At 48.3% G+C, this 26,689-nt stretch overlaps 2 protein-coding genes across 5 annotated transcripts in view; one reads left to right on the top strand and one right to left on the bottom strand.

The window, feature by feature from the left end:
• The first annotated feature begins 2,658 nt into the window (after nucleotides 1-2,658).
• Nucleotides 2,659-15,604, top strand: NCF1 (neutrophil cytosolic factor 1). Its single transcript, XM_057748860.1, has 11 exons — nucleotides 2,659-2,777; nucleotides 6,206-6,286; nucleotides 8,477-8,552; nucleotides 8,704-8,869; nucleotides 9,928-9,983; nucleotides 11,355-11,477; nucleotides 11,983-12,090; nucleotides 12,936-13,053; nucleotides 14,348-14,452; nucleotides 14,989-15,137; nucleotides 15,360-15,604. The coding sequence occupies exons 1-11, from the start codon at nucleotides 2,706-2,708 to the stop codon at nucleotides 15,485-15,487; spliced, it is 1,182 nt and encodes a 393-aa protein (XP_057604843.1). The 5' UTR covers nucleotides 2,659-2,705; the 3' UTR covers nucleotides 15,488-15,604.
• A 5,989-nt stretch (nucleotides 15,605-21,593) lies between these two features.
• Nucleotides 21,594-26,689, bottom strand: part of LOC130859952 (general transcription factor II-I repeat domain-containing protein 2) — a 50,025-nt gene continuing 44,929 nt past the window's right edge. For 2 of the 4 annotated variants that reach the window (XM_057747568.1, XM_057747567.1), the window contains 3 exons: nucleotides 26,452-26,635; nucleotides 25,741-25,769; nucleotides 21,594-23,934 (listed from right to left, as the gene is read on the bottom strand). In XM_057747568.1, coding sequence (XP_057603551.1) covers nucleotides 22,331-23,934; nucleotides 25,741-25,769; nucleotides 26,452-26,635 — 1,817 coding nt within the window. In that variant the 3' untranslated portion in view covers nucleotides 21,594-22,330. The other 2 variants (XM_057747566.1, XM_057747570.1) reach the window with 2 other exon arrangements.

Genomic DNA, 26,689 nt, shown 5'->3' on the forward strand with positions numbered 1-26,689 from the left:
AGCGTGGGTCCAGGTCCAGACTGCTAGGTTCAAGACCCAGCTTTTTACTTACCAGTGGTGGCAACCTATTTACCGCTCTGTGCCTCAGTTTTCCCATCTGTAAAGTGGGAGAAATAACAGTGCCTACCTAATAGTCTCCCTGTGAGGATAAGATGTGATCATAAATATAAAGCACTCCTGAGCCAGGCTCAGTCCTCTGTTAGCACTCGATGGGAAGTGGGGGGGATTCTGGGGACTCGTATTCATCTAATACCCGGGTGATGGATAACGAGATAATCTCCTTTATAATGTTAGCTAAAATATTAAACTTAAACTTCATTTTCCTGCAGTTTTCTATAGTTTCACAATTTGAAAGTTCTAAACTTTTTAAGTTTGTATCTCCCCTCCCCCCCACCCAAAAGAAAACACCAAACTTTTACTTATGAATTACCTCCATTTTTGTTCATTTTTTTTAACTTAAGCATTTGGTCACTCGTTTCATCCACGCATTAAAGGATATCCTATCTCATCCCAACAAAAGGCTGTGAGCCTGCTTACAGAGGTCTTTACAAGGTAAACACGAGCCCAAGGTGAGGTTTGGGGACCACAGGAGGGAAGTGGAGAGGCAGCAGTTGACGGCTTAGGCTGCTGGGTCGTGCCTGGTGTCTGCAGGACAGGGCAGCCTGGCCGGGCAATTATGCAAGAGTGGAAAGACCACTGAGAAGAAGGGAAGGAACTGCCGGGGCCCAGGACGGGGTACCACTTGCAGCCAGAGCCACAGGCCACTTCCTCTGCCCTTCCCAGGTGAGCAATGCTGTGAGTCTGACCTCTGTGTGGGGACTGCAAGGCAGCACCACGTGGGACAGGGAAGACCTGAGACAAGCTGGGCATCCCTCAGGGAGGGGCATTCAGTGAATAATTAAAAGACAGCCACTCAGCTGTGAGCCAAGTGCCTTGTGCTGCAGAGGCCACCAATGTGGAATTAAGCGAGGACCACCATCCATCATGTGCTCCCACTCAATCTATTCTTTGCTTTCAACTTTCTGTTGAGGTACAACACACCCACAGAAAAGGGCTGTGCGTGAAACTCACGTGCCTGGGGCTGGATTAATTTGCAGAAAGTGAGCGCACTTGTGATGTGGCATCCTTATCTACAGAGAGCAAATCACCTGCTGCCTCCTACACCCCTCCACTCACTCCTGGACCCAGCCTCTGCCATGGAAGTCACCCTGGCTTCCGACCCCACTGACTGGCTTGGGCAATTTTTGAGCTTGGTGTCAGTGGCATCCCGCAGAAGGTGCGCTTTGTGTCTGCCTTTATCCCCGCATCGTGTCTGGAAGGTTCACCCTTGTGTGCGGCAGTTCCTTCCCATTGCTGAGTAGTGCAGGAAGAGCCTTGATGTGGAAATGGAAATGATCAGAAGGACTTGCAAGGCTGGTCACACCCAGGGCTGGTGACCTTAGGGTGTTAGGGAGCAGCAGTGGAGAGAGGGGACCTAACAGGCAAATCTTTCAGAGCAGAGGAAACAGACCTCGCGTTTCCTAGATAAAACCCCCTCCCAGAGGCGAACCCTTACCCCTGGTGGTCCAGGGGCCCTGTGGCTTTCAGAGGGTCCCCACTGCTAATGGATCTGGGTGGCAAACTGGCCCTGTCCACCTGAGCCTGCAGCTCAACTGCCTGAGTCTAAGGCCACTTGCTACGTGACCTTGAACAAGCTCTAGAACCTCTGAGCTCCCCAGGCCCCCCATCTACCTGGCCAAGCACCCCAGGCTTTAGTAAGGCCCCAGCCTCTCCCCCAGCAAGCTGCTCCCCTCCCAACCCCTTCATACCAAATCCTCTTCTCCCCTTTTTCAGCAGAGCTGGGGGGGGGGTCCCCTTTCACTCAGGAGGAAACCATGTTGGCTCTGAGGGACCATTCTTTGATCAGGATTTGAACTCAGGTCTCAGTCTGCCCCACTGCCCCTGCTCTCAGCCACACTCACCTGGGATGTGCACCTGAGGCTTGCACACATACCCTTGGAGTTGCAGTTACTATCTGAATACTTACAGAGGGTCCACTGCCTGCCAGGCACCAGCTCTAGGGCTTGGGGCCAGAGCCCTTGTCAAAACAGGCCAAATGCTTCTCTCATGAAGCTCCCATTCTGGCAGGGAAAGACATTGTGAAAATAAAATAGTGCTGAGTACTCTGACAAAAAAAAAACAAAACAAAACAGAAAAGGGGTGGGGGCTGCCTGAAGTTTTGCTATTTTATGTGAAGTTATCAAGGAAGGCCTCTCAGAGGAGGTGCCCTTTGAGCAGAACCTGTAGAAAATGAGGGTGGGAGTTACAGGTGTGTGGGAGATGGTCCGGGTGGAATGGCTTGTGCAAAGGCCCTGAGGTGGGAGCACCTGGGCTTGTTCCCAGAGCAGAGGGGCCCACGTGGCCGGCCCAGAGGAGACGGGAGGGAGCTGGGAGTCTGGCACCCCTCCTGTGGGACCCTGTAGGCCACGGGGAGGAGAAGAACGAGCATGTCCCCGCACACCTGCGTACGTGTGGCCACGCATGTTCACAACATGGGAGTCCGAGGAATTCCAGAAACTGAAAGAAGCAGCAAAGCCCTATCAGCACTCTCCCTGCCCCCTCCTGCCCCCCGGCCCCGCCGCGGCAGAGGCGACTTCCTCTTTCCAGGCTATTTAAGTCCCCGCCCGCAGCACCCCGGAGGAGAGGGCATCGCACGCAGCCCAGCCATGGGGGACCCCTTCATCCGCCACATCGCCATCCTGGGCTTCGAGAAGCGCTTCGTCCCCAGCCAGCACTACGTGAGTAGCGGCGGGGAACAGGCGCGGGGGGCAGGGGAGCGCGCAGATGCCGGTCCCTGCGCAGCCCCGGGGCTCCCGGCCCGAGACGCGGGCGCCGAGGGGTGAGGGCGCGGGGTCGTGGCCAAGGCTCCCCGGCTCCGGGCCTCAGGCCGCCCGTCCGGGGCCGCAGCCGATGTGCACCCTTCAAAAGATGCGCGCCGCCCCCCGGGCCCTTGGTGCGGGGACAGCGGCCCGGCCCCCCGCCTGCCCGCCCCAGCCCGGCGTCCCCTCTCCGCGCCCGGCACGTGTCCCCGCGGCCCCTCTGGGAAGGGTCCTCGGGAGGGCGCGCTGGTGGCCATCAGTTACATTAGAGTCGTGGCCGCTCCAGCAGGGTGACACCACCACAGGGACCAGAAGAGCCCGCCCTCCTGCCCTGAGGGAGCTGGGGAAGTGCAGGCCCAGACACTGGCCACCCCATCGTGGGGTCCCCAAGCCCCAGGGAAGGCCGGGGAGGGATCCGATTTGTAAATTGGCACTTGCATGATGCTTTTAGTGTATATGCCAAGACCCTTCTTTTTTTTAACTTTTAATTTTGAAGTAATTTCAACTTTACAGAAATGTTGCCCCCCAAAGTACCAGTAACTCCGATATTCCTTCACCCACATTTTCTTTCTCCCTCTCCCTCCCTCCCTCCGTCTCTCTGTCTCTTTGCCACCACCGACCTCTCTCTGAATATACATTTTCTGAATCATTTGAGAGTTATATGGAGACGTTGTGCTTCTTTACCTGTAAACATTACAGGTGCATATTTCTTAAAATCAGGGACGTTCTCTTACATAACCAAAGGTGTCAAAATGAGGTAATTAACAGTGATAAAACTCTATTGTCCAACCCATAGACTTCATTCAGCTTTCACCAGTTGTCCTACTTGTCCCTCTGTAGGAAAATCTTTTCAGGTCAAGGACCCAATCCAAGATTACACAAATTAAATAAACACAAGCAATCCAGGATCAGCTGTTGCATCTGAGTTGCCGTCTCTTTGACGTTCTTTAATCTAGATCAGTCTTAGTCTTTGTCCTTCTCAACTCTACCTTTTTGAAGAGATGGGGCCAGTTATTTTACAGGACACCCCTCGATTTGGGTGTGTCATACTTTGTTAGATCCTGGTAATTCAGGAATACCCCAGAATTATGTTCATCTCGTTAATCCTGTCAGGTGACAGGTAATTTTGATTTGTTCCTTTATTGGTGATGTTCACTTTGATCACTAAGTCCTGGACATGTCCTCCAAGTTTCTCTGCTGTAAAGTTAATATTTTCCCCTTTGTAATGAACAACAAAACTGTGGGGAGGGTATGTAAAGCTACGTGAATATCCTGTGCCTTACAGTACCTGTATGACTCTTGCCTGAATCAAATTACTATAATGGTTGCCAAATAATGATTTTTATACTCTGTTGGGCCTTCTGCATTTATTAGCTAACACTTTCCTGTCTTCCCTTCTTTCTTATTTATATCTGCGTGGATCCGTGGATTCCTATTTTGTTCAGTGGGTTATAATCCATTACTATCATTACTTATTTGATGCTCAGAATGTCCCAGATTTGGTGACTGGGAGCTCCTTCAGGTTGGCTTCTGTGTTTTTTTGTTTTGTTTTATTTTGTTTTGTTTTTGAGGGGGCAGCTGAATACATTCTTATGGGACAAAGTGGTCCAGCTTAACCTGGACTCTCCCAGCCCTAGTCCTGGACTCAACCATTTCACTGAGGAGCCCTGGTTCTTTTCAGTGGGGGTGATATTAGAACCCAAGATCTGGAAGTTAGGTGTGCTCATTGCCACTGAGGTGTCATGCCTCGTGACTGCCTTTTCAGTGGACAGACTGGGGGAAATAGTTATTTCATATCATTCTTGCCTCTCATCATATATATTTGTTGCTCCTTTCTCTCACTGTGGAACCCTGACTCCCAACGAGATCAGTATATTCACTCAATTCTAGAATACACATAAACTTGTTTCGGAATAACCACACACACGCCACTATTAACAATAAACCTACTAACCTATTAAGTCAAATTTAAGTTTTCTTTGCCGTTCTTTTGGTCCTTTTGGACTGAGAATAGTGAAAGTGCTGTACTAAAAGCTACTTGGATTCTTTTCTACTTTTCTTTAATATTTAGGTTGTTACCCATTTTATATATAGTTAAGTTCATTTGTTTCTGTTTGTTTCCAACTTTGAAGATAAAAAACCCTGTTGCTTTAATTTAAGGTCTTATGGAAAAGCCAGAAGGAACTTTTTGGCCAACCCAAATACTTCAGCATGCATCTCACAACTAGGGTTCAGTATTTGTTTATAGTTTTTTTCTCTTTTGTTGTAAAATTTATGTGAAGTGAAACCCACAAATCTTAGAGATACATTTGCTGAGATTTGACAATATGTCTCCCTATGTAACCCAAACTCTCATCAAAACATAGATCTCAACCATCATCCATCCATCTCACGCCCCAGTCACTCCTCCCCATCCCCAGAGGCAACCACTGTTGTGGTTTTTTCTATCTTAAATTGGTTGTGCTTGCTCTAGAATGTCATAGATACGGAATCATTTGTAGCCTTTCACTCAGCATAACTTAATGCTTTTGAGATTCATTCACGTGGTTGCAAATAGCAGTAATTTGTTCTTTTTTTGTGGCTGAGTGGTATTCTCCTATTTTGCATGCTTATTTTTCTTTACTGAGTTTTTTTTTTTTTAAATAATGGCTTTTTTGAGATATAATTCCTATACCATATGATTAACTTATGTGAATTGTACAATTCAGTGGTTTTTAGCATGTTCACAGAGTTGCACAACCATCACTACAATCGATTTTAGAAGATTTTCTTTATCACCCAAAAGAAATCGCATACCCATTAGCAGTGAAGCCTCAGCTGCCCAACCCCCAACCCTGCCCAGCCCCTGGCAACCACTAGTCTACTTTCTGTGTCTTCTGGACTTTTTGTGTGTGTGTGTGTGACCACACGCTTGGCTTGTGGGATCTCAGTTCCCCAACCAGGGACTGAACCCAGGCCCTCAACAGTGAAAGTATGGAATCCTAACCACTGGACCACCAGGGAACTCCCTGGACATTTCATATACATGGAACCATACAACATCTTACTGAGTTCTTGTGTTGTCTGAGGCCAGCCTTTTTCTGTATCTTACCTCCTGTTAACTCTGATACCAGCCCTAGCAGTGAGGTCCTACTTTTACCTCCAGTTTACAGATGAGAAGTTTGAGTTAATGTGAGAGACGCCATCACTCTTGCCCTGGGGTCCATGAACTTGGTGCTCTTTCTATGGCCCAGGTTGCCCCAAAGAGCACTTTCCCTTCTACCCCTAGTCCTGTGGGCTTCCACTAGTGGGTGGGGGGCTGCGCAGGTGCATGGCTGAACGAGGTCCCCCACTCCTGCTGCCCCCAGGTCTACATGTTCCTGGTGAAGTGGCAGGACCTGTCTGAGAAGGTGGTCTACCGGCGCTTCACCGAGATCTATGAATTCCATGTGAGTGCCCTGTGTTGGGGGTCCGGGGAGGGGAGGCCACACCCAGTCCCAGCTCTGCCCTCTGGGGAGGGAAGCAGCCCAGGTGCTGGCTGGGAGCGGAGGAGCCCAGAGTACCCCCATCGCCTCCCAGCCCACAGATGAAGGGACATTATTTTTAAACTCTAAAAACCATTTTACTTAAAGCAGTTTTTATTTTGGTGAAATATACATAACATACATTTACCATTTTACCCATTTTAAGTGTACAAGCCAGTGTCATTAAGTACGTTCACAATGTCACGCAAGCATCACCGCCACCCATTTCTAAACATTTCCGTCTTCCCAAACCGAAACTCTGCACCCACTCCACAGGATCTCAAGGGGGCCCTCTCAAGGGCCCTGAGTGCTCTGTCCCTGCAGGGGGCAGCCTGGCCAGTGTCACCACTGCAGGTGTCATCCCAGGAGCTTGCTCTTTCACTCGCCATCACTGGCCTGATGAGGGCCCCTGGTGGATCAGGAGAAGGCTGGATAATCCTGACACCCAAGAAACCAGGTCCTCTTGCTTTGTGGGTGCCTGCTATCACCAAGGTTTACATGAGAGAATCCCCCAGGGTTCCTGACACCGGAGGCTGGCTGGACAAAATTGAGGGTGGTCATCGGGGGTCACAGGGTGCACAGCTTGGCTGCTGGGCCCTGGTCTGAGACAAGGTCAGGTGGATGGAAGGCCCACAAAAGCCAGATGGGTCCCCCCCACCAGGGCTCACTCTACACACAGAGCCCTCCTTAACCAGGGAAGGTGGTCCGGGAAGTGTCCAGGTTCCTGCACTTCCCGTGTGTGAATTATTTAAAGTGAAATGCAGATAAATGCAAAGAAAACTACAAGCAGCCTTGCATACCCAGCACCTGGAATCACAGCTGATGTCTCTGGGCCGTTTGCAACAAGGCTTTATTAAGATAAAGGAGATAAAACATTACAGAAGCAGTGGAAATCGCCCTTCATCTCATAGCCTGTCCCGGCTCCTACCCGGGGTGGCCACACACACACACACACGCACATATACACACGCACAGCCCAGGAACAACATGCAGTAGCATGGAGCGTACATTTTCTGTAGTGTTTAGAAATGCCATCAGTGTGCCTTTTGCCTCTTTCTCAATCTTATTATGTCATGAGGTTACATTTTTGAGACCAGTCCATACTGATACATTATGGGGCTCCATCTCACCTCTTTAAACTGTTCTGGGCTATTCCATTGTAGGATTAGCTCCTTTTATTAATTGGTGGACTCATTCATTCATCCAGCCACTATTTATCAAGCCTACTAAGTGCCAGGCATGTTCTCCTTAGTGAGCAGGAAATGCTGCTAAAGGGATAAAAAACAGATTCAAATCCTTGCCCACCCTAGCAGACCTTATGTTCTAATGGAGGAGTAAGGATAACAGACAAATTAAAAAAGTAAGTAATTTGTATAGTATGTTAGGTGGTCCTTAGAACTACAGAGAAAAATAAAGCAGGAAGGAGGGATGGGAAAGGAGGGACAGGGAGGGACAATTGTCAGGGAGGAGGCCTCATGGAGGGGCAGATAGCTGAGCAAGGACTTGAAGAAGGAGAAAGAGAGAGAGTGAGCTGTTGATCTGTGTGGGGGAAGAATGGGAATAGCATGTGCAAAGGTCCTGGGGCAGGAGTGGGCATGGAGCATTCAAGGGTGGCTAGAGCAGAGTGAACAGAGGGAGACGGGTGGCAGGAGAGGTGAGCAAGGCGGGCAGAGGCTGGTCACGTGGCGCCTTGTAGACTAACGTGGAGCTTTTGGCTTCCATTCTGAGCGACCTGAGAGGCAGGGAGGGTTCTGAGCAGAAGAGGGACAGGATGCAACTTAGGTTTTAAGAGGATCCCTCTGGTTGCTGGATTGAGGACAGACAAGCGGGGAGGGCGGAGTGACCTAAGAAGGTTATGATAGCCAGGCCCGGTGGAAGCTCAGACCAGGGTGGGGGCAGCAAGCGTAGTGAGAAGGATCAGGCTCTGAATAGTTTTGGGGAGCAGAACCAAAAGGATTTGCTGATGGATTGGATGTGAGGTGGAAGAGAAAGAAGAATCCTGGGTGCCACCAGAAGCTTCTAGCCTGAGAGATTGGAAGGGTATTTAGGTCATGTCCCATTCTGTGCTTTTGCAGTGCTGTGATAAAACAGATTCCTTCATGTCTGCTTTTCTAGAAAATCTTAAAGGAGATGTTTCCTATTGAGGCGGGGGACATCAACCCAGAGAACAGGATCATCCCCCACCTGCCAGGTGAGGAGCAGGGCTGAGGCACCTGGGTGGGCTCACCTGTCCCGGCTCCCCTCACCTGCCCTCTGACTGCCCCCTCCACTCCCACCCTCTCTGGACTTGACCTTGTGGGGGTGCTCACTGGTCCTCTGGTGCCCTTCCCTGGTCTGGCCAGCCCCACGGTGGTTTGATGGGCAGCGGGTGGCTGAGAGCCGCCAGGGCACCCTCACTGAGTACTGCAACACGCTCATGGGCCTGCCTGTCAAGATCTCCCGCTGCCCCCACCTTCTCAACTTCTTCAAGGTGCGCCCCGATGACCTCAAGCTCCCCACGGACAACCAGTGAGTGGTGGGGAGGCTAGGGAGGGAAGGGGGTGGTCAGACCCTGGCCAGGAGGGGGTGGGACTTTCCCCATATTATACAGGGGGAGCTTGAGGCTCAGAGAGGGGAGGCGACTTGCCCAAAGTCACACAGCAGGGAAAGCCAAAGAGGCAGGATTCCAACGCTGAACCACCTCCCCCCACCCAACTCTAGAATCCCTGGCAAGTTTCTACCTGGACCCCTCTGAGCCTCAGGGTGCTGGGGTGGGGAGACACTCTGGGCTGGTGGGGGGGTCTAAGGTCCTAAGTCCTTGTCCTGACTCTGAGACTGCCTGGCCTTGGGACCTGGAGACTTCTGAAAGCAGCTTCCCCATCTGTGACCGGGTGGTGAGGGCGAGAGGGTGCAGTAGTGGGTGCTGGGGAGAGTGCTTATAAACTGTGAAGTGTGGAGCCCCTGAGAAGATGTAGGGGGTCAGTGGCCTCTGCTCATTCCTGAGCGTGTCTCAGGCCCCTGCCTGTCCTTTGTCGCCTCATTCTCTGCCTGCCCCTGCCCCCAGGGTCTCCTGTACTCAGGGCCCTGTGTGGACAGCATCGCAGATGCTGAGTGAGATCTCCGGAGGATGTGCTGCAGAAGCTCCCTCTCTCTGTCCCTCTCTGGTACTGAGTGCCGGGGGGGGCCTGGAGGACAGGACTGCCATAGACAGACAGACAGCAGTGCTTCTGGGCCCCTGAGCATATCCCTGGTCCTGGGCAGGGCGGCTCCCATCAGCCCCGGGAGATGGGGGCACTCACTGCCGTTGGCCTCTCTCTTTTGAGGCTCCTGCAGAAGGGAGCTGGCCCATGAACCCTCTCCTTTGGGTCTGCAGGAGGCTGGGGCCGCTCCTCGGGCTGGCTGAGCAGATCTTGTTCTCCTCAAAGCCCCTTCCTCCCAGTCAAGTCACTACCTTCTCTCAGCGGTGGCCCCCATTTCCCACATTCCTTTTGGGAACTTTCTTGGGAAGTTCTTCTGTAGGTCCACCTGGAGCATCCTGTTTCCCAGGCGGAAGCCGAGTGTCTAACCCAGACTGTTCTCTGCTGCAGGGTGAAAAAACCAGAGACATTCCTGATGCCCAGAGATGGCAAGAGTAATGCTGCAGGTGAGAGGCCAGGGGCCAGACAAACGCGGGTCACCCTAAGGGGCTGTTGACACCACCAGGGACCCTGAGCTCAGGGTGTGCAGGGAAAAGAACAGGAGGTGAGAGCAGCTGTGAAGGGTCTTGGTGGCTGCATTGAAGAGTTGGGGTCTTTGAGGGTCACTGGGCAGTGAAGGGAGCTCACCTCTGTGGCTGCATCGCCCAGCACAGACCCTGGCTCCCAACAGCCCTGGGGATGTTCTGGCCAAATGAATGAATAGATTTGGGGGCAAAAGTGGCCTTTAGGGGTGATGCAGGGGCATGACCGTATCTAATCTTTATTGCATGGTAATTGTTAATAACACTACCTAACATTTATCGATCGTTTACCCTGTGCCAGGCACAATTTTAAATGTTTTCCATGTATTAACTCATGTAATTGTTTCTGTAACAGTATGAAATAGGTACATCTGCGCTATTATCCCCATTTTGCAACTGGACACACTGAGGCTTGATTTAAGTTGAGACTCTTGCCAAGGGACACACAGCTACTAAATGTGGAGTAGGATTTCAACCAGTTGGTGGGACACTCTGGGCCACTCAAAGTGTGGCCCAGGCACCAGCAAAGTGTCATAGACTGGGTGGCTTAAATAGAAAAAATGAATTTTCTCATAGTTCTGGAGGCTGGAAGGCTGAGATTAAGGTATGGGCAGGTTTGGGTTCAGCTGAGGCCTGTCTCCTTGGCTTGCAAACAGCTGCCTTCTTGCTATGTCCTCATGTGGCCTTTCCTCTGTGCATGCAACCCCCTGGTGTATCTTCCTCTCCTATAAGGACACCTGTCCTATTAGATCAGGGCCCCACCCTTACGACCTCGTTAACCTTAATCACCTCCTTAAAGGCTCTATCTCTAAACACACTCCGATTCTAAGGTTCTGGGGTTAGGGCTTCAACATGTGAATTGGGGCTGGGGGACACAATTCAGCCCATAAGAGGCAGCAGCAGGACGACCTGGGGGCTGGGAGGAAACGCAGACTCTCAGGTCCCACCGGAGACCTGTGGAATCAGCACCTGTGTTTCAGCAAGACCCCTGGGTGATTTGTGTGCACAGTAAAGTTGAGAAGGACTGCCTGCTGACTTCATCAGATGAGAAGGAGAACATGTGTGACGTGTGTGACCAGTGTCTGGAACATACTAGGCGCTCAAGAAATGCAGGGCTGCAAAGACTAGTTTGTCTCTGCTGCTTTCCAGGACACAGGGCGCGTCCGCCCCTGGTGTGCCTGGAGCTGGGTGGGGACGGGATGCCAGTGCCTGTTCTGTGGCCCACACGGGGCCCACAGGGGAGAGCCAGGAGGAGGCGCCCACCGTGTCCACTCACCCAGCCCTCCCTCTGCCCAGACATCACCGGCCCCATCATCCTGCAGACGTACCGCGTCATCGCTGACTACGAGAAGAACTCAGGCTCCGAGATGGCTCTGGCCACGGGTGACGTGGTGGATGTCGTGGAGAAGAGCGAGAGTGGTCAGCCTCCCTGCCCTGCCTGGACCTGCCTCCCCTGGTGCCTGAGCCCATGGCCACAAGACCCCACCAAGGCTCTGCCCCCGCCAAGCGGCCCCGGGCCTCCTCCCAGCCTGGTCCACCGGGGGGACTCTGCCTCCTTCGGGGGCCCTGACTGTCCTCCCCACACGGCGGGTCACCCTCTCTCTGAGCGTGCGCCTGGAGAGGGGGGCTCTGGGGCTCTGTACACATTCTGGGCCGTGACCCTGCAGCTCTGGGGGTTGCGTCTGTGTGGGCAGGCGAACTTCTCCTCGTGTGTGTGAAGTGGGTTCTGAGCTGTAGTTCTGTGGCCCTGTGTGTACCGGTGTGTGTGATCTTGGTGTGGAGTGTGGTGCAGGTGACCTTTCTGAATCCGAGTGTTGGATGCCCGTGTGTCTGTGTCTGAGCGTCACCCACCCCCGCCCCCCGCTGACGGCTGAGGGAGGCTCCCGGGCCCACCCAGACGTACTGCCCCGTATCCCTGGCACAGGCTGGTGGTTCTGCCAAATGAAGACAAAGCGGGGCTGGGTCCCAGCGTCCTACTTGGAGCCCCTCGACAGTCCCGATGAGGCGGAGGACCCAGAACCCAACTATGCAGGTGCCCCCTACCCTCCTTGCCCGCAGGGGTGGGAGGGAGGGGCAGGAGGGTCCCGGGGATATTGAGGAGCCAGAAGTGACTGCTTTGGGGTCCGACATGACTGTGGGCTGGGCAGAGGGGGAGGCAGAGCTGAGACCCCATAGTCTAGGTTGCGGTAGGAGCTGGTGCCCTTGGTCAGGACAGGGGGAACCAAGAGGTAGAATAGAGGTGAGGGGCTGATGAGATCCGCCTAGGCCACGTGATAGCTGCCAGCCTGGGGCTGGGTCCAGGGGGAAGCTGCCCGATTAGCCAACCTGAGGCTCAGCAAGGAGGGCTGCCTGGAGGTGGGGGCACCATGGCTGACTAGAATAGAAAAACTGGCAGCCCCTGGAAGGGGCCCACGTGGCGTTTGAAAAAAATTAGTATTGGTTGCCCAAATTTTAAAATAGAAAGATTTTTACAATTTTATGTGGATTTATAGCCCCTCTTTAAAAACTGGGAAAGGCATGTGTGCTGAGCCTGCAGCCCCACATGCGAAGAGTGGGCTGGAGTTAAGTGGCTCAAGGGCTACTGGATGGGCACTTGACCTCCACACTTCTTGCCTGGCCACTCCTCGTGTTTACGTGCCTGGCCAGGTCTCTACAGTCATCAGAGCTCCTGGCTTCTGGTGTGGATGGTGGTGGTGAGAGTGAGCGAAAGTAGGCAGAGGGCAGAAGTCCAGGGTGCCTCCAGGAGGTGGCGGGGAGAGCTGGAGAAGAAGGAGTCCTGGGCTCCAGCTGGAGGAAGCCCCAGGCCCAGAGAGGAGGGGAGGGGTGGCAAGTCGCATGCTGGGTGGACCTTCGCACTGTGTCCCTCCCCCGCTCCAGGTGAGCCCTATGTCGCCATCAAAGCCTACACTGCCCTATTGGAGGATGAGGTGTCCTTGGAGCAGGGCGAAACCATTGAGGTCATTCATAAGCTCCTGGATGGCTGGTGGGTCATCAGGTAGGAGAGCTGTGCCCTTCCTCCCACTGTACCTGCACTGAGAGGCAGCCTGGCCTGGGGCTGGGCCTGGGCCTGTGCTTAGCCTGACTTGGCTGTGTGACTCTGGGTAGGCCACTGCCTCTCTCTGGGCTGTTTCCATTTTGGAAGCAGACTCGTGATAATCCCAGCCTGCCTGTATCTTGGGGTTCAGTGTCCTTGTCTGAGTGGGTACATCTTTCCTTTGTGACTTGGGATCACGTCCCCTGACCAGTCCATCTATTCATTCTCCAGCAACACAATTAATTGTATTAATTATTATATTTGATAGCTGCTAGAGCAGACCCTGTCATCCCTTTTCCTTTTAAATCCTTCATTGAAATTTCCATCTGTTTATTCCTCCAAACGAATGTAGGAATACTAATTTGTTTTCCTCGTTCTGAGGAAAGCAGAATCCCAGGGTCTTGCACATGATTTCAGAGCCCTGAGTCATAGGACTCATTCATGATCCCAGTGAGCTTGTGGCCACAACACTCTCCACCAGTGTGGCCCTTGGCTGGGGACTTTAAGGCAGGATTTTTCAACCTTTTTTAAAAAAAATTTTTATTGGCATATGGTTGCTTTAGAATGTTGTGTTAATTTCTGCTGTAGAGCAAAGTGAATTAGTTTTTCGACCCAGACTCAGTTAACCCCCATCATGCACCCCTGAGACAATGTTTGTGATTCTCCCGCCAGCCGAGGAGAATCAGAGTTTTGCCGAGTGAGGTTTGTATTATGCAATGGCTTTTTTGTTTTAACTACCAAATGTAGTGAGAATGGAAAGAAAAATCTTTTCAACAAATGGTGCTGAAACAACTGGGTTGCTTCCCCTATGAGGGGGAAAAAATGAACCTAGATCCCTGCCTCACACCATACACCTTTATTTGGGACAGATACAGGTTTTACCAAGCACAAAACCCAAAACTAAGAAGCTTTTGGAAGAAAGCATAAGAGAACTTAGTGACTTGGAGGTAGGCAAAGGTATCTTAGGACACAGAAGACATTCACCATAAAAGAAAAAACTGACAAATACAATATTGCAGATGTTTTAGAGCCAACACCTGTCCCCGGGGAGATGGATCTGCTAACTTCCTCCCCTTCCCAAGGTCACAACTGGGAAAGCCTGTGTCACACCGATGAGGAAACTGAGGCACACAGGTGCAGGGTGGTGTTGGCTGCTGTGTTTGCAACCTCCCAGCTGCCTTGATCCCAACTGTTTAGAGGGAGCCTTGACCCCAAGTTTGCTCAAGTTTGTCCTCAAGGGCTGCCTCTGTTGCAGGAAAGAAGATGTCACAGGTTACTTCCCATCTATGTACCTGCAGAAGGCGGGGGAGGACATAGCCCAGGCCCAAAGCCAGATCAAGAGGGGGGCACCGCCCCGCAGGTGAGCAAGGGTCCCTGGGGGGCAGGGGGCAGGGGGCGGGGGGGGCAGGCTGGGCAGGGCCTGAGGAGGGTGTACCACGGCTTCCCTGTCGGTCCAGGCCCTGGATTGGCAGTGCTGGGGCAGGGGTGCCCAGCCTGGTGGAGGAGGCAGCATCCTCACTGGATGGAGGCCCCTTCCCACATTGCGGGGCTGGCACAGGGCAGCAAGAAAGCAGGGGTGTGAGATGGAAGTGCCTGTGAGGGCTGTGGCAGTTCGGAGGGCTTCCTATGGAGGGGGGAGGCTGAAGGCTGGCGAGGGGTGTGGGAAATGGGCCTGGGCTCTGAGTCAGGGCAGGAATCCGCGTCGGTGAGGGGCCATTGCCTTCGTGCCCCCGCCCAGGCAGTGCTGGATCCCTCCACCTCTCCTCCCTGCCGCTCTTCACCTCCCCGGGCTAGTCGCTGGATCCCAGGGGTGGCCATGAGAGTCCCCTCGGGCAGGGATGCGGGAAGGGCGGGGACGCAGGGCGCTGACTGAAGCCCCCATCCTGCTGGGCCCAGGTCGTCCATCCGTAACGCGCACAGCATCCACCAACGGTCACGGAAGCGCCTCAGCCAGGACGCCTATCGGCGCAACAGCGTCCGATTTTTGCAGCAGCGCCGGGGCCAAAAGGGACGGCCGGGGCCACAGAACCCTGGGAACCCGCTGAGTGAGTGAGGGCTGGGGCCTGGGGATGGAGCCTGAGTCTGGGGGCGGGGCCTGGGGCGGGCCAGAGGAGAGGAGGGATGGGGTCAGCGTCCCAGGTGATGCCTGGGGCAGAGCCTGGGGCGGGGATGGATGATGGAGGCGGGGCCTCGAGGGGTGGGGCCTGGAAGGTGAAGAGAAGCTGGGCGAGCAGGTGGGGCGGGCCTCACCTGGCGCGGTCCACCAGCAGAGGAGGAGCAGCGCAAGACCGAGCGCCCCAAGCCGCAGCCAGCTGTGCCCCCGAGGCCCAGCGCAGACCTCATCCTGCACCGCTGCAGCGAGAGCACCAAGCGGAAGCTGGCCCCCGCCGTCTGAGGCCACCCCCACATTGTGTTCTCCCCATCTCCAGCTCCTCTCCCTGTATATACATGTATAGACCCTGAGGTTCGGCCGCAGAGGGCAGCCCCTGGCCCCGCCCCACCTAGCTATTCGCCACCCTTAATAAATGTTGCTTGGAGTGGACTGATGCTTTGCAAAATCGCACTGTGGGCTGGGCAACACCCTTGGTGTTTCTAGAATTTGGACTGAAGCCTGTGAGCTCTGTTGGGGGAAGTTGCAAGAACTGAGGTCCGGTTGCACACTTTCCTGGCCTTGGCCAAGACCAAGTTTGCACAAGGCCAAGTGCAAGAGGAAACCCCAGCCCCCTCTGGGTGTTTGTCTGGACAGACTGCCTGCTTGAACTCTGGGCTCACTGCAGAAGAGCTCTAAGAAGTAGTGGACGGGGGGTGAGTCAGGGCTGTAGGCGACCTTGTGTGTGCACCGTGATTGCCAAAAAATAATGTAATTTAGGTATAGGGAGATACACTTTAGATATAAGGACATAACACAAAGTGAAAGTGAAAGGATGGAAAAAGATACTTCCTGCAAATGGAAACAGAAATACAGCTGGAGTAGCTATAGTTAGATAAAATAGACTTTGTAACAAAGACTGTAATAAGAGACAAAGGCATTAACATAACAATAAAGGGGTAAATCCAATAAGAGGGTATAACATTTGTAAATATTTATGCACCCAACATAGGAGCACTAACATATATAAAGCAAATATTTACAGACCTAAAGGGAGAAATAGACAGCAGTACAATAATAGTAGGGGACTTTAATACTTCGTTTACATCAATGGGTAAGTCATCCAGACAGAAAATCAATAAGGATTTTCCCAGATAAATCATATGTTAGGCCACAAAACAAATTTTAACAAATTTAAGAGGACTGAAGTCATATCAAGCATTTTTTTCTAGCCATGATGGTATGAAACTAGAAATTAATTACATGAAGAAAACTGGAAGACTCACAAACATGTGGAGATTAAACAAGAAGTTACAAACAACCAACTGGTCAAAGAAGGAATCAAAAGAGAAACAACAAAATACTTTGAGACAAATGAAAATGGAAATGTAACATACCAAAATTTATGAGATGCAGTAAAAGCAGTTCTGAGAGGGAAGTTCATAGCAATAAATGCTTACCTCAAGAAACAAGAAGTCTCAAACAACCTAACTCTACACTCCAAGGAACTAGAAAAAGAACACATGAAGCCCAAAGTTAGCAAAAGGAAGGAACAAAAATTAGAGCAGAAATAATTGAAATAAAGACTGAAAAGACAATAGAAAAGATCAATGAAACTAAGAGCTGGTTCTTAGAAAAGAGAAACAAAACTGACAAACTTTATCTAGACTCAGTAAGAAAGAGAGTTCTCAAAATCAGAAAGATGTTACAACTGATACCACCAGATTACAAAGGATCATAAATGACTACGATGAACAATTATATGCCAGACTAGAAGAAATGGATAAATTGGACAACCAAGAAAAAATGGATAAATTGCTAGAAACATACAACCTACAAAGGCTTAGTTGTGATGAAATAGAAAATCTGAACAGACTGATTACTAGCAAGGAGATTGAATCAGCAATAAAAAACATCCCGACAAACAAAAAGTCCAGGACCAGATGGCTTCACTGGTGATTTCTACCAAACATTCAAAGAAGAGTTAATATCAATCCTTCTCAAACTCTTCCAAAAAATAAATGAGAGGGGAACTCTTTCAAACATATTTTATGAGGCCAGCATTACCCTGATACCAAAATCAGACAAGGATGCCACAAAAAAAATTACAGGGCAATATCCCTGATTACCATAGATGCAAAAATATTCCAAAATGTATTAGCAAACAGAATTCAACAATACCTTAAAAGGGTAACACCATGATCAAGTGGAATTTATTCCAGGGATGCAGTGATGGTTCAATATCCAGAAATCAGTCAATGATACACCACATTAACAAAACAAAGGATAAAAATCATATGATCATCTCAATAGATGCAGAAGAAGCATGTGACAAAATCCAACATCTATTTATGATAAAAACACTCAACAAAACGGGTATAGAGGGAATATACCTCAACATAGTAAAGGCCACATATGACAAGCACATAGCTAACATCATACTCAATGGTGGGAAGCTAAAAGCTTTTCCTCTAAGATCAGGAACAAGACAAGGTTGCACACACTCACCACTTTTATTCAACATAGTATTAGAAGTTTTAGCCAGAGTGGTTGGGGGGAAAAAAGGAAATAAAAGGCACCCAAATTGGAAAGGAAGAAGTAAAACTATCACTATTTGCAGATGACATGATATATATAGAAAACCTTAAAGACTCCATTAAAAACAGTACTAATTAACAAATTTAGTAAAGTTGGAGGATACAAAATCAACACAAACATCTGTTGTGTTCCTTTATGCTTATAATGAACTATCAGAATGAGAAACTATCAGAAAGAAGACAATCGCATTTATGGTTGCATCAAAAAGAATAAAATACCTAGGAATAAATTTAACCAAGGAGGTAAAAGACCTGTATAATGAAAACTATGAGACATTGATGAAAGAAATGGAAGGAGACACAGAAAATGGAAAGATATTCTGTGCTCATGGATTGTAAAAATTAATCTTGTTAAAATATCCATACTACCCAATTCAATGCAATCCCTATCAAAATTCCAATGGTATTTTTCACAGAAATAGAAAAAACAATCCTAAAATTTGTATGAAACCACAAAAGACCCCAAATGGCCAAAGCAATCTTGAGGAAAAAGAACAAAGCTTGAGGCATCACACACCCCAATTTCAAACTATGTTACAAAGCTTTAGTAATTAAAACAGTATGATATTGGCATGAAAACAGATGCATAGATCAATAGAACAGAACAGAGATCCCAGAAATAAACTCATGCATATATGGTCAATTAATTTACAACAAAGGAGCCAAGAATATATAATGGGGAGAGAACAGTCTTCAATAAATAGTGTTTGAGAAAACTGGACCACTATCTTACACAATACACAAAATAGATTAAAAACTTGAGTGTAAGACCTGAAACCATGTTGCTCTTTTAGAAATCAGACATTTTCACTTTGGGAATAAAGAATAAATTTACTGTCATAAAAAAAAAAAAAACCCAAAGCACAAACAAAACAAGACAAAACCTGAAACCATAAAACTCCTAGAAGAAAACATAGACAGTAAACTCTTAGATGTAGGTCTTGGCGATGATTTTTTGAATCTGCACCAAAAGCAAAAACAACAAATGCAAAAATAAACAAGTGGGACTACATCAAACAAAGTTTCTGCACAGCAATGTAAACAATAAACAAAATGAAAATGCAGCCATTGAATGGGAGAAAATAACTGCAAATCATATATTTGATAAGGATTTAATGTCCAAAATATATGAAGAACTTGTTATCAATATTTGATAACTCAATATCAAAAAAACAATCCAATTAAAAAATGGAAGAAGATCTGAATAGACATTTCTCCAAAGAAGACATACAGATGGCCAACAGGTACATGAAAAGATGCTGAACATCATTTGTTTAGGGAAATACAAATCAAAACCACAATGACATATCACCTCATACCTGTTAGAATGGCTATTATCAAAAAGACAAAAAGTAACAAGTGTTGGCAAGGATGTGGAGAAAAGGGAAGACATGTGCACTGTTGGTGGGAATGTAAATTGGCTCAGCCACTATGGAAAACAGCATGGAGGTTTCTCAAAAAAATTAAAAATAGAACTACCATATGATCCAGTTATTGCATTAGAATCTAGGTATTATGTGAAGAAAATGAAAGCACTAATTTGAAAAGGTAACTGCACCTTGATGTTCATTGCAGCATCATTTACAATAGCTAGGATATGGAAACCTAAGCAGCCATCAATGGATGACCAGATAAAGAAATTGCGGCATAAATATACAATGGAATATTATTCAGCCATAAAAAATAATAAAATCTTGCCACTTGCAACAAAATGGATGGACTTCGAGGGCATTATGCTATGTGAAATAAGTCAGAGAAAGACAAATACTGTATTATCTCTCTTACGTGTGGAATCTAAAAGACAAAGAAACAAACAAAAAACAACCAAGCTTTTGGATACATTAAACAGATTGATGGTTGCAATAAGTGGAAGGTGAGGGGTGGGGGGAGAAATGGGTGAATTGTTATTTACTTATTTCTTTCTTTAGTTTATAAATTGAATAAACATTTTTTAAACTGGCAAATATAAACAGAATATTATTGAGCCCTCATTCCAGATTCAGTTGAAAATAGAAGTCCTGGGGCCATTGCTAAGCCGTAGAATGAGCACAGAAATTTGGATGTCTACCCAGTTTTTACTCCCTGAGAAACAGTGGGGGTCTTGGCTAATAGAGCTATGAGTATTCAGTGAAGAATAATAGTTTATTACACAGACAAATAATTGTAATTTAGCTACAGTGAGGGGGCACCTCTGCTTATTCACTGAGAGCCTGCCCAGTTAGGAGGTTGTATTCACCACCCACCCCAGCACTGCTGCCAGCCCACGGCCTTCAAGTCTTTGCTGGTGGGTCTGTCCCCAAATGCAAAGATAGTATGATGCAAACTGGAGCTGAAAACCTTGTAAAAGATGCAGCTTGTCCTGAAGGCCATGGGTGGCATGGAGAGCTTCTCTTCCTGTGTGGGAAGCAGCATGTGAGGCTGGATAAGGCTGGTCGCTTAGAGATAAAAGGAAGTCAGTTTCCCCCAGTCTTGGCTCAGTCATACAAGTGACCATGCTAGTCAAACCACCTGGTCCCAGCACACACTGCAGGTAAAGAAGGAACCTGGGGACCTTGGGAGTTGATTCAAAGCAGAACAGCCCCATGAATGGTCCAACCAACAGAAGGCAGCCCAGGCTGAACCCTGCGGTCCCCTTCCTGTTACCCGATGGGCTAACCACCCTGGAGCCACACATAACAATGATGAGCAGGGGCTCTATGATAGATGCCTACTAGGTCTCCACGTAAGCATGGTGGCTGCTTAGAAAAGGAAGAAGAACATGGACTTTGGAGTCACGTGGACCTGGTCTGAATCATCTCTTGGCTGTATGGCTTCGGGCAGGACATTTAATCACTCTGAGCCCCAGCTGCCTGTCTAAAAATGTAGGGGCTGGTCTTTCCCCACAGGGTTTGCAGGACCATGCTGCTCTGGTACACCATTAGCTGGCCTCCCCAGACTCTCACTGTGAACCAGTCCATCCTGTAATCACTTCTCAGGAAGTGAGCCTCTGAGCCAGCCAGACTCAACTGGACCTGCAGTCAACCTTCTAAGGACAAGAACTGCCTGGGTTGGGTCATTTCTGTGTCTGAGGACATACATTCAGGCCCCAGCTGGGGCTAGGTCCCCTGTGCAGTTGACCACCTGGGGGCTGGTCTCTCCCTTCATTTCTACCAAAGTCTTTTCCTCCACTGCTTCCTGAAAGGGTCGTCAGGTAAGATCGTCAGCCTTTCTGTACCCTAATCATATTAATTCCTCCAATTCTGGAAAGTATTCCCAATTTGGGGTCACTAATTCCAGCAGCTAATAGATAGTAAGAACACAGATATTTCTAACTTTATATCTATACCTATACCTGTGTCTATATCTGCATCCGTATCTATATGCTTTTTTTTGAGTTGATAAATTTTTGTTACCTTGTGTGATTTTTTTTGTTGTAATTGAAGTATAGTTAATTTACAAAGTTGTGTTAGTTTCAGGAGCATCTATATGCTTTTAAGTGACAACCCTCCAGGGAGGAAAATGCTATAAAGGAAAGGACATTATTTGGTCAACTGACAAAACTGGAATATGAATGGTAAACCAGATAAAAATATTGCATCAGTGTTCAATTTACTGGAGTTGGGAACTAACTGATGGTGATGGAAAAGAATATCTTTCTTCTTAAAAATATTCCCTAAAGTATTTAGGGATAAATGAGGTATGTAACTTTCCCTCTAATGGTTCAGAAAAAAGCTATGCACATACGTTTATACACGTATTACAGATAATCATAGACAGTCATTTATACACACAGGAAATGTTTTACACACACATGAGAGAGGGGGAGAGAAAGCAAACAAATGAAAAAACAGGTAAAATGTTAACAATATGAGAATCTGGCAGAAGGGCATTAAGTGTTCTTCACGTGCTTTTCATTTCTGCAACTTTTCTATACATTTGAAATTATTTCAAAATAAAGTTAAAAAAAAAAAAAAAGAGCCTCCAAACCTTAACTTAGGCTTTGAAAGCCTACGTTATTTGTTTTGGGGTTTTCCACTTGAAGTCCTACCTTTCCGGGTTCGTGTGGAGGCAGGGACAGAAAAGCTAGGGACACCTCAGTATGTGAACACGTCTGTAACTGATTCTCCTTCAACGTGGAAACACTTGAGGTCACACGGAATGCCATGCAGACGCCGGGGAGATGCATGTGTGTGCCCATATACCCCCACGGCATATATGCATCTCTCTCTCTCTGTCTCTCTCTCTGTCTCTCTGTGAACTGATTTAAACTTCAGGATGCAGCCCCAATGCCCACAGGGGTCAGGCAAGTATGGGAGCGAGTGAAAGAGGGCAGGTGTAAGAAGAGTCAACTACTGGAAATACAATAAAACTTTCTTGATTTTTTTTACTGGGCTATGGGGAAACATAAAATGTCACACAAACAGGTATGATAACTGCAAATGATATTTCCAAGTCAAAGTGGAAAAAATGGAAAACCAGATATATTTAATAACTCATTTTCTCATCTTGCAACCCCTTGGGCCTAGAGGATTCTAGGCTCCCAGCCCACGGGCCCCTGCGGGAGCGTGTTTCGTCACGTCGAGATGTGGAGTACAGAATCCCACTGGGAGTCCTTCAACTGGGAGCAGTATTCTGTTTTACTCAGTTTCATAATGGAAAAGAGCTGTTCACAAATGTAGGTACTCCCGAACATGGAGAGGATCTTGGCACAGTGGGTTTTGTACTTGGGGTAGCTGCTCCAGAGGTATTTATAGAATTCCGGGATTCCAACCTTGTCGTATTTGGTTTTCAGGACCGTGTTGCACTGCAGATCAATCACCTCCATCTGGAGCGCTTCCTGAACGCTCTCGATCTTCATGGAGAAAGGGGAACTGAACAAGGTCAGTTCACTTTCGTAGAGTTTGAAATCGGACAGCCTTTTCTGGAATTCTGCCTTCAGCTCCACGATTTTGGGAATGTAGTTCAGGCCATCGCTTTCGTTTCTGGAAACAGATTTCAGGGTGGGAAAGTGGGCCAGGTTATTCCTGGCCAAATGAGTCTCCCAGAGGCACAGTTTGGCCAAGAATGCCCGGATCAAGTCGTACATCTGTGTCACAATTTGGGAATGCCCTTGGAGAGACATGTTCAACGTGTTCAGATGCATGGTCATGTCCACCAAGAAGGCCAAGTCTTTGATCCAATCTTGAGAGCTCAGCTGAGGCAGGGGCTTGCCTCTGGAGGACATGAAGGAGTCGATTTCTTCCAATGATTCGAAGAACCTCTTCAGCACCAGCCCACGGCTGAGCCACTTAATCTCCGTGTAGTACAGAAGGCTGCCATATTGGCTGTCCAGCTCATAGAGCAAAGTCGTGAACTCGCTGTGGTTCAGCCCTCGGGAGCAGATCCAGTTCACGGCGTTAACTACCACGGTCATGATGTGGTCCATCTTTAACTTTTGAGCACACAGCGATTCCGGGTGAATAATGCAACAAACGGACTTCAGATCTGAGCCCTTGCAAACCGTTGCCACCTTGGACTTGAGTTTTGTGACCAGCCCGTCGCTGGCATCTACCATCGCTGGGGTGCCAGTCGAGGCCACACTTACTAATTTCGACCAGTCGATGTTAAACTTTTTAAGACTCTTCTCAACACGCACAAAGATCTCATTTCCAGATTTCGTCCCCGTCATGGGCACCGTATCCAAAAGTTCTTCGGATACATCAAAATTCTCATCGACGCCCCGGATGAATATAGCCAGCTGGGTGGTGTTATTTATATCTGTGATCTCATCGATGGCAATAGAATAGGCCACAAATGATCTGATTTTTTCACGTAACTTCTCCCACAAGTTCCCGGCCACATCTTCTACGGGCTGGACGGCAGGGTTTTCCCTTGGACTCGCGTTTGCAAACGCTTGTTTTTGCTCGGGACACGCCATGTCTGATGACCCTAAGAGATACTTTCTGAGCCCTTTCTTCAGCTCCTGAAGCTTCTCATCACGCATCTTTTCAGTGTACTGGTCATAGTGCTTGCTGTGGTTGGTTTGATAATGGCGTCTCAGGTTGTATTCTTTGGACACAGACATGCTCTGTTTGCATATTAAACACGTAGGGATATTCTGTACTTCCACGAAGAAATATGCTCTCTCCCACTTTTCTTGAAACACACGGCCCTCTTGGTCTATCTTTCTTTTTCCCACTTTTGATAGAGACATGGAGACAAGAGAGAGTTCACTTTTCTCTCACATCAAATGTTAGGAAAACACCAGCAAGACCGTGATGACAAAGGCCGGGGCTAAGGTGGCTGGGGGGGCATGGTTAAACCCGAGAGTAACCCAGCCCTGCAGGGGGTGGGGTGGGGATGGAGACAGGGGACACTCAGGACCAACAAACTATTGCCAAAGGGAGCATGGTCCTGGCCCGGCTGGATCTTCAGATTTCTAAAGAAAACCTGGAAATGGATTTTTCTGAAAAAGTCCCCAGTTTTTCAATGTTGGCCACTAATTCCCCTTTTCAAAAGGTGGGTGAACCGAACGAAAGACATCTTTGGTGAGGTTCTGCAAGTGGCTATGTTTGCCCCATCTGGTTTAAATGAGAATGATTTGAAGAGTGCACCTGCATTTTAACATATATTTTTTTCATTTGATTTCCAAGAGAACTGTGAAATAACAGCGAAGAGGATGAGCACAGAAGGCGTATAATTTACCTGCTGTGAGTCCCAAAAGACACTGGTGACAGCCACAGACCCTCAAAGAACTCACTTGTTTTAAATGTAAAGAAACGGACCATGAGGCAGGTGAGCTTTACTTCAAGAGAGCACAGGTACAAAAATTCACTTTAAGGAAATGTAGGCGGAGACAGACTGTCAATTTAGTGGTTGCCTGGGACTGGGGGTGGGAATGGGAAATGACTAGAAATGGGGAGGAGGAATCTTCTGGGGATGATGGAAATGTTCTAATATTAGATTGTGGTGACAGTTGCACAACTCTGTACATTTACTGAAAACCACTGGATTGTGTACAGTTTGCACAAGTGAATTTTATAGTATATAAATTTATGCCATAATAAAGCTATTAAAAATGTGAAAAAAGCCATTTAACAACCAGAGGAGTTTCAGAATAATAATTTCTTTGCATTTTAAAAGAACACTTTAGTTTCCAGAATTTACATGAGGAGGTGCCCTAGATGACTCTTGGGAACATCTCTACATCTGATGCTTTTTTTTTCTTTCTATAAGTACTTTATATTTTTTAAAAATTTTATTGAAATATAGTTATTTACAATGTTGTGTTAGTTTCAGGTGTACAGCAAAGTGATTCAGTTATATATACATATGCATATATATATAAGTAAATATATATATGTTCTTTTTTAGATTCTTTTATATTGTAGGTTATTGCAGGATGAGTACAGTTAGTTCCCTGTGCTGTACAGAAGGTCCTTGTTGGTTACGTCTTCTGCTTTACTATCCAATAGCATTTTGACTTGCTTGCGAGGACTTTAGGGGAGACATTAAAAATATTTAACAAGCACAGTGGCTGGGACATGGCCCAATCAGAACAGAAGTCAACTGGAGGGGGTTCTGGGAGCCCTGCTGTGCCAGGCAGTAGCCCTGTTGGTTCTGGACTGTGGGGAGGTCAGGGGTGGGAGATCCTGGGGGTGGGACTGGGGTGGCCAGGCAGGTGCTATTTACCAACTACGGGAGAGTGGTAGTTCAGTATTATGATATGAGCCGTCCCCTCCCCCCCCATAAAGGACTCTTGAATAAGAATGTGATATGTCATCACACACAGCAAGCTCCATCCAATTGTTATATGAGAAAAAAATGCCTGGCCAATAAAACTCGAGCAACAGAATCAAAGGGCTTTATGAGAAGCAGGAAAAACAAAATACACATAAACAGCGGCATGCTTTGCTCTGAGACTCATGGTGAGTGCTGTACTGCACTGAGACAGCCTGTGCAGTACAGCAGCTGGAACCATCTTCTCACCCCTAGAATACTCACCATTGCTGAGCTCAAGGCCGGGAAGTGGTCTGAAGAGAAAGAGACGTTGGTGAGTGCAACACGGGTCACTTTTCCTCTCTTGTCCATTTAGTTATATATATATATATATATATATATATATATATATATATATATATACTTTAACATAAATTTCTGTTGTTTAACCTACCCCATCTATGATATTTTTATTTTATTTATTTATCTGGCTGCTTTGGGTCTTCATTGCTCATGGGCTTTCTCTAGTTGTGGTGAGCGGGGGCTCCTCTTGTTGCAGAGCATGGACTCTAGGCACGGGGGCTTCAGTAGTTGCAGCACAAGGGCTCAGTGGTTGTGGCACACGGGCTTAATTGCTCCGAGGCATGTGGGATCTTCCCGGACCAGGGATCGAACCTGTGTCCCCTGCATTGGCAGGCGGATTCTTAACCACTGTGCCACCAGGGAAGTCCCCATTTAGTTCTATCTGACAAACTTTTGTGAGTGTCAACAAGACTCTAAACTAAGACAGGCTGCCCATGATCACCAAGAAACGGGAGTGAGGGCACACAGCTCCCAGAAGCAGAATGCGATGCGCTGAGTGTGACATAGCACTTGACTGCAGGGACCCCCTGACCACCTCCTGGAGTGAGAATCCCTGTGCCCCTGGCTTGTCCACCTTGAGCAAGTTACCACCTGCAGCTCATTTTCCTGACCAGGCAGGGAACTCTCACGTACCTGATGACTGTGAATTTGATAAATTCTGCGGCATCCAAAATCCTTCTCATGGAGCTGATTTCCAGGTATCCAGGGGCTTTGAATACCACCCCCGGGGGCATGCCATCGATGACCACACAGCCAGGGTTGAAGGTGATTTTCCTGTAGGGAACTTTCACAGGAAAATCCACTCCAATTGCTTCACCTGTGATAAGACAAAGAGCGTAAAACCAGTTGAGTTTGTCACTTGCTTTTCCCA

The sequence above is a fragment of the Hippopotamus amphibius genome, chromosome 9 (genome assembly GCF_030028045.1).
Source record: "Hippopotamus amphibius kiboko isolate mHipAmp2 chromosome 9, mHipAmp2.hap2, whole genome shotgun sequence".
Lineage (NCBI taxonomy): Eukaryota > Metazoa > Chordata > Mammalia > Artiodactyla > Hippopotamidae > Hippopotamus > Hippopotamus amphibius.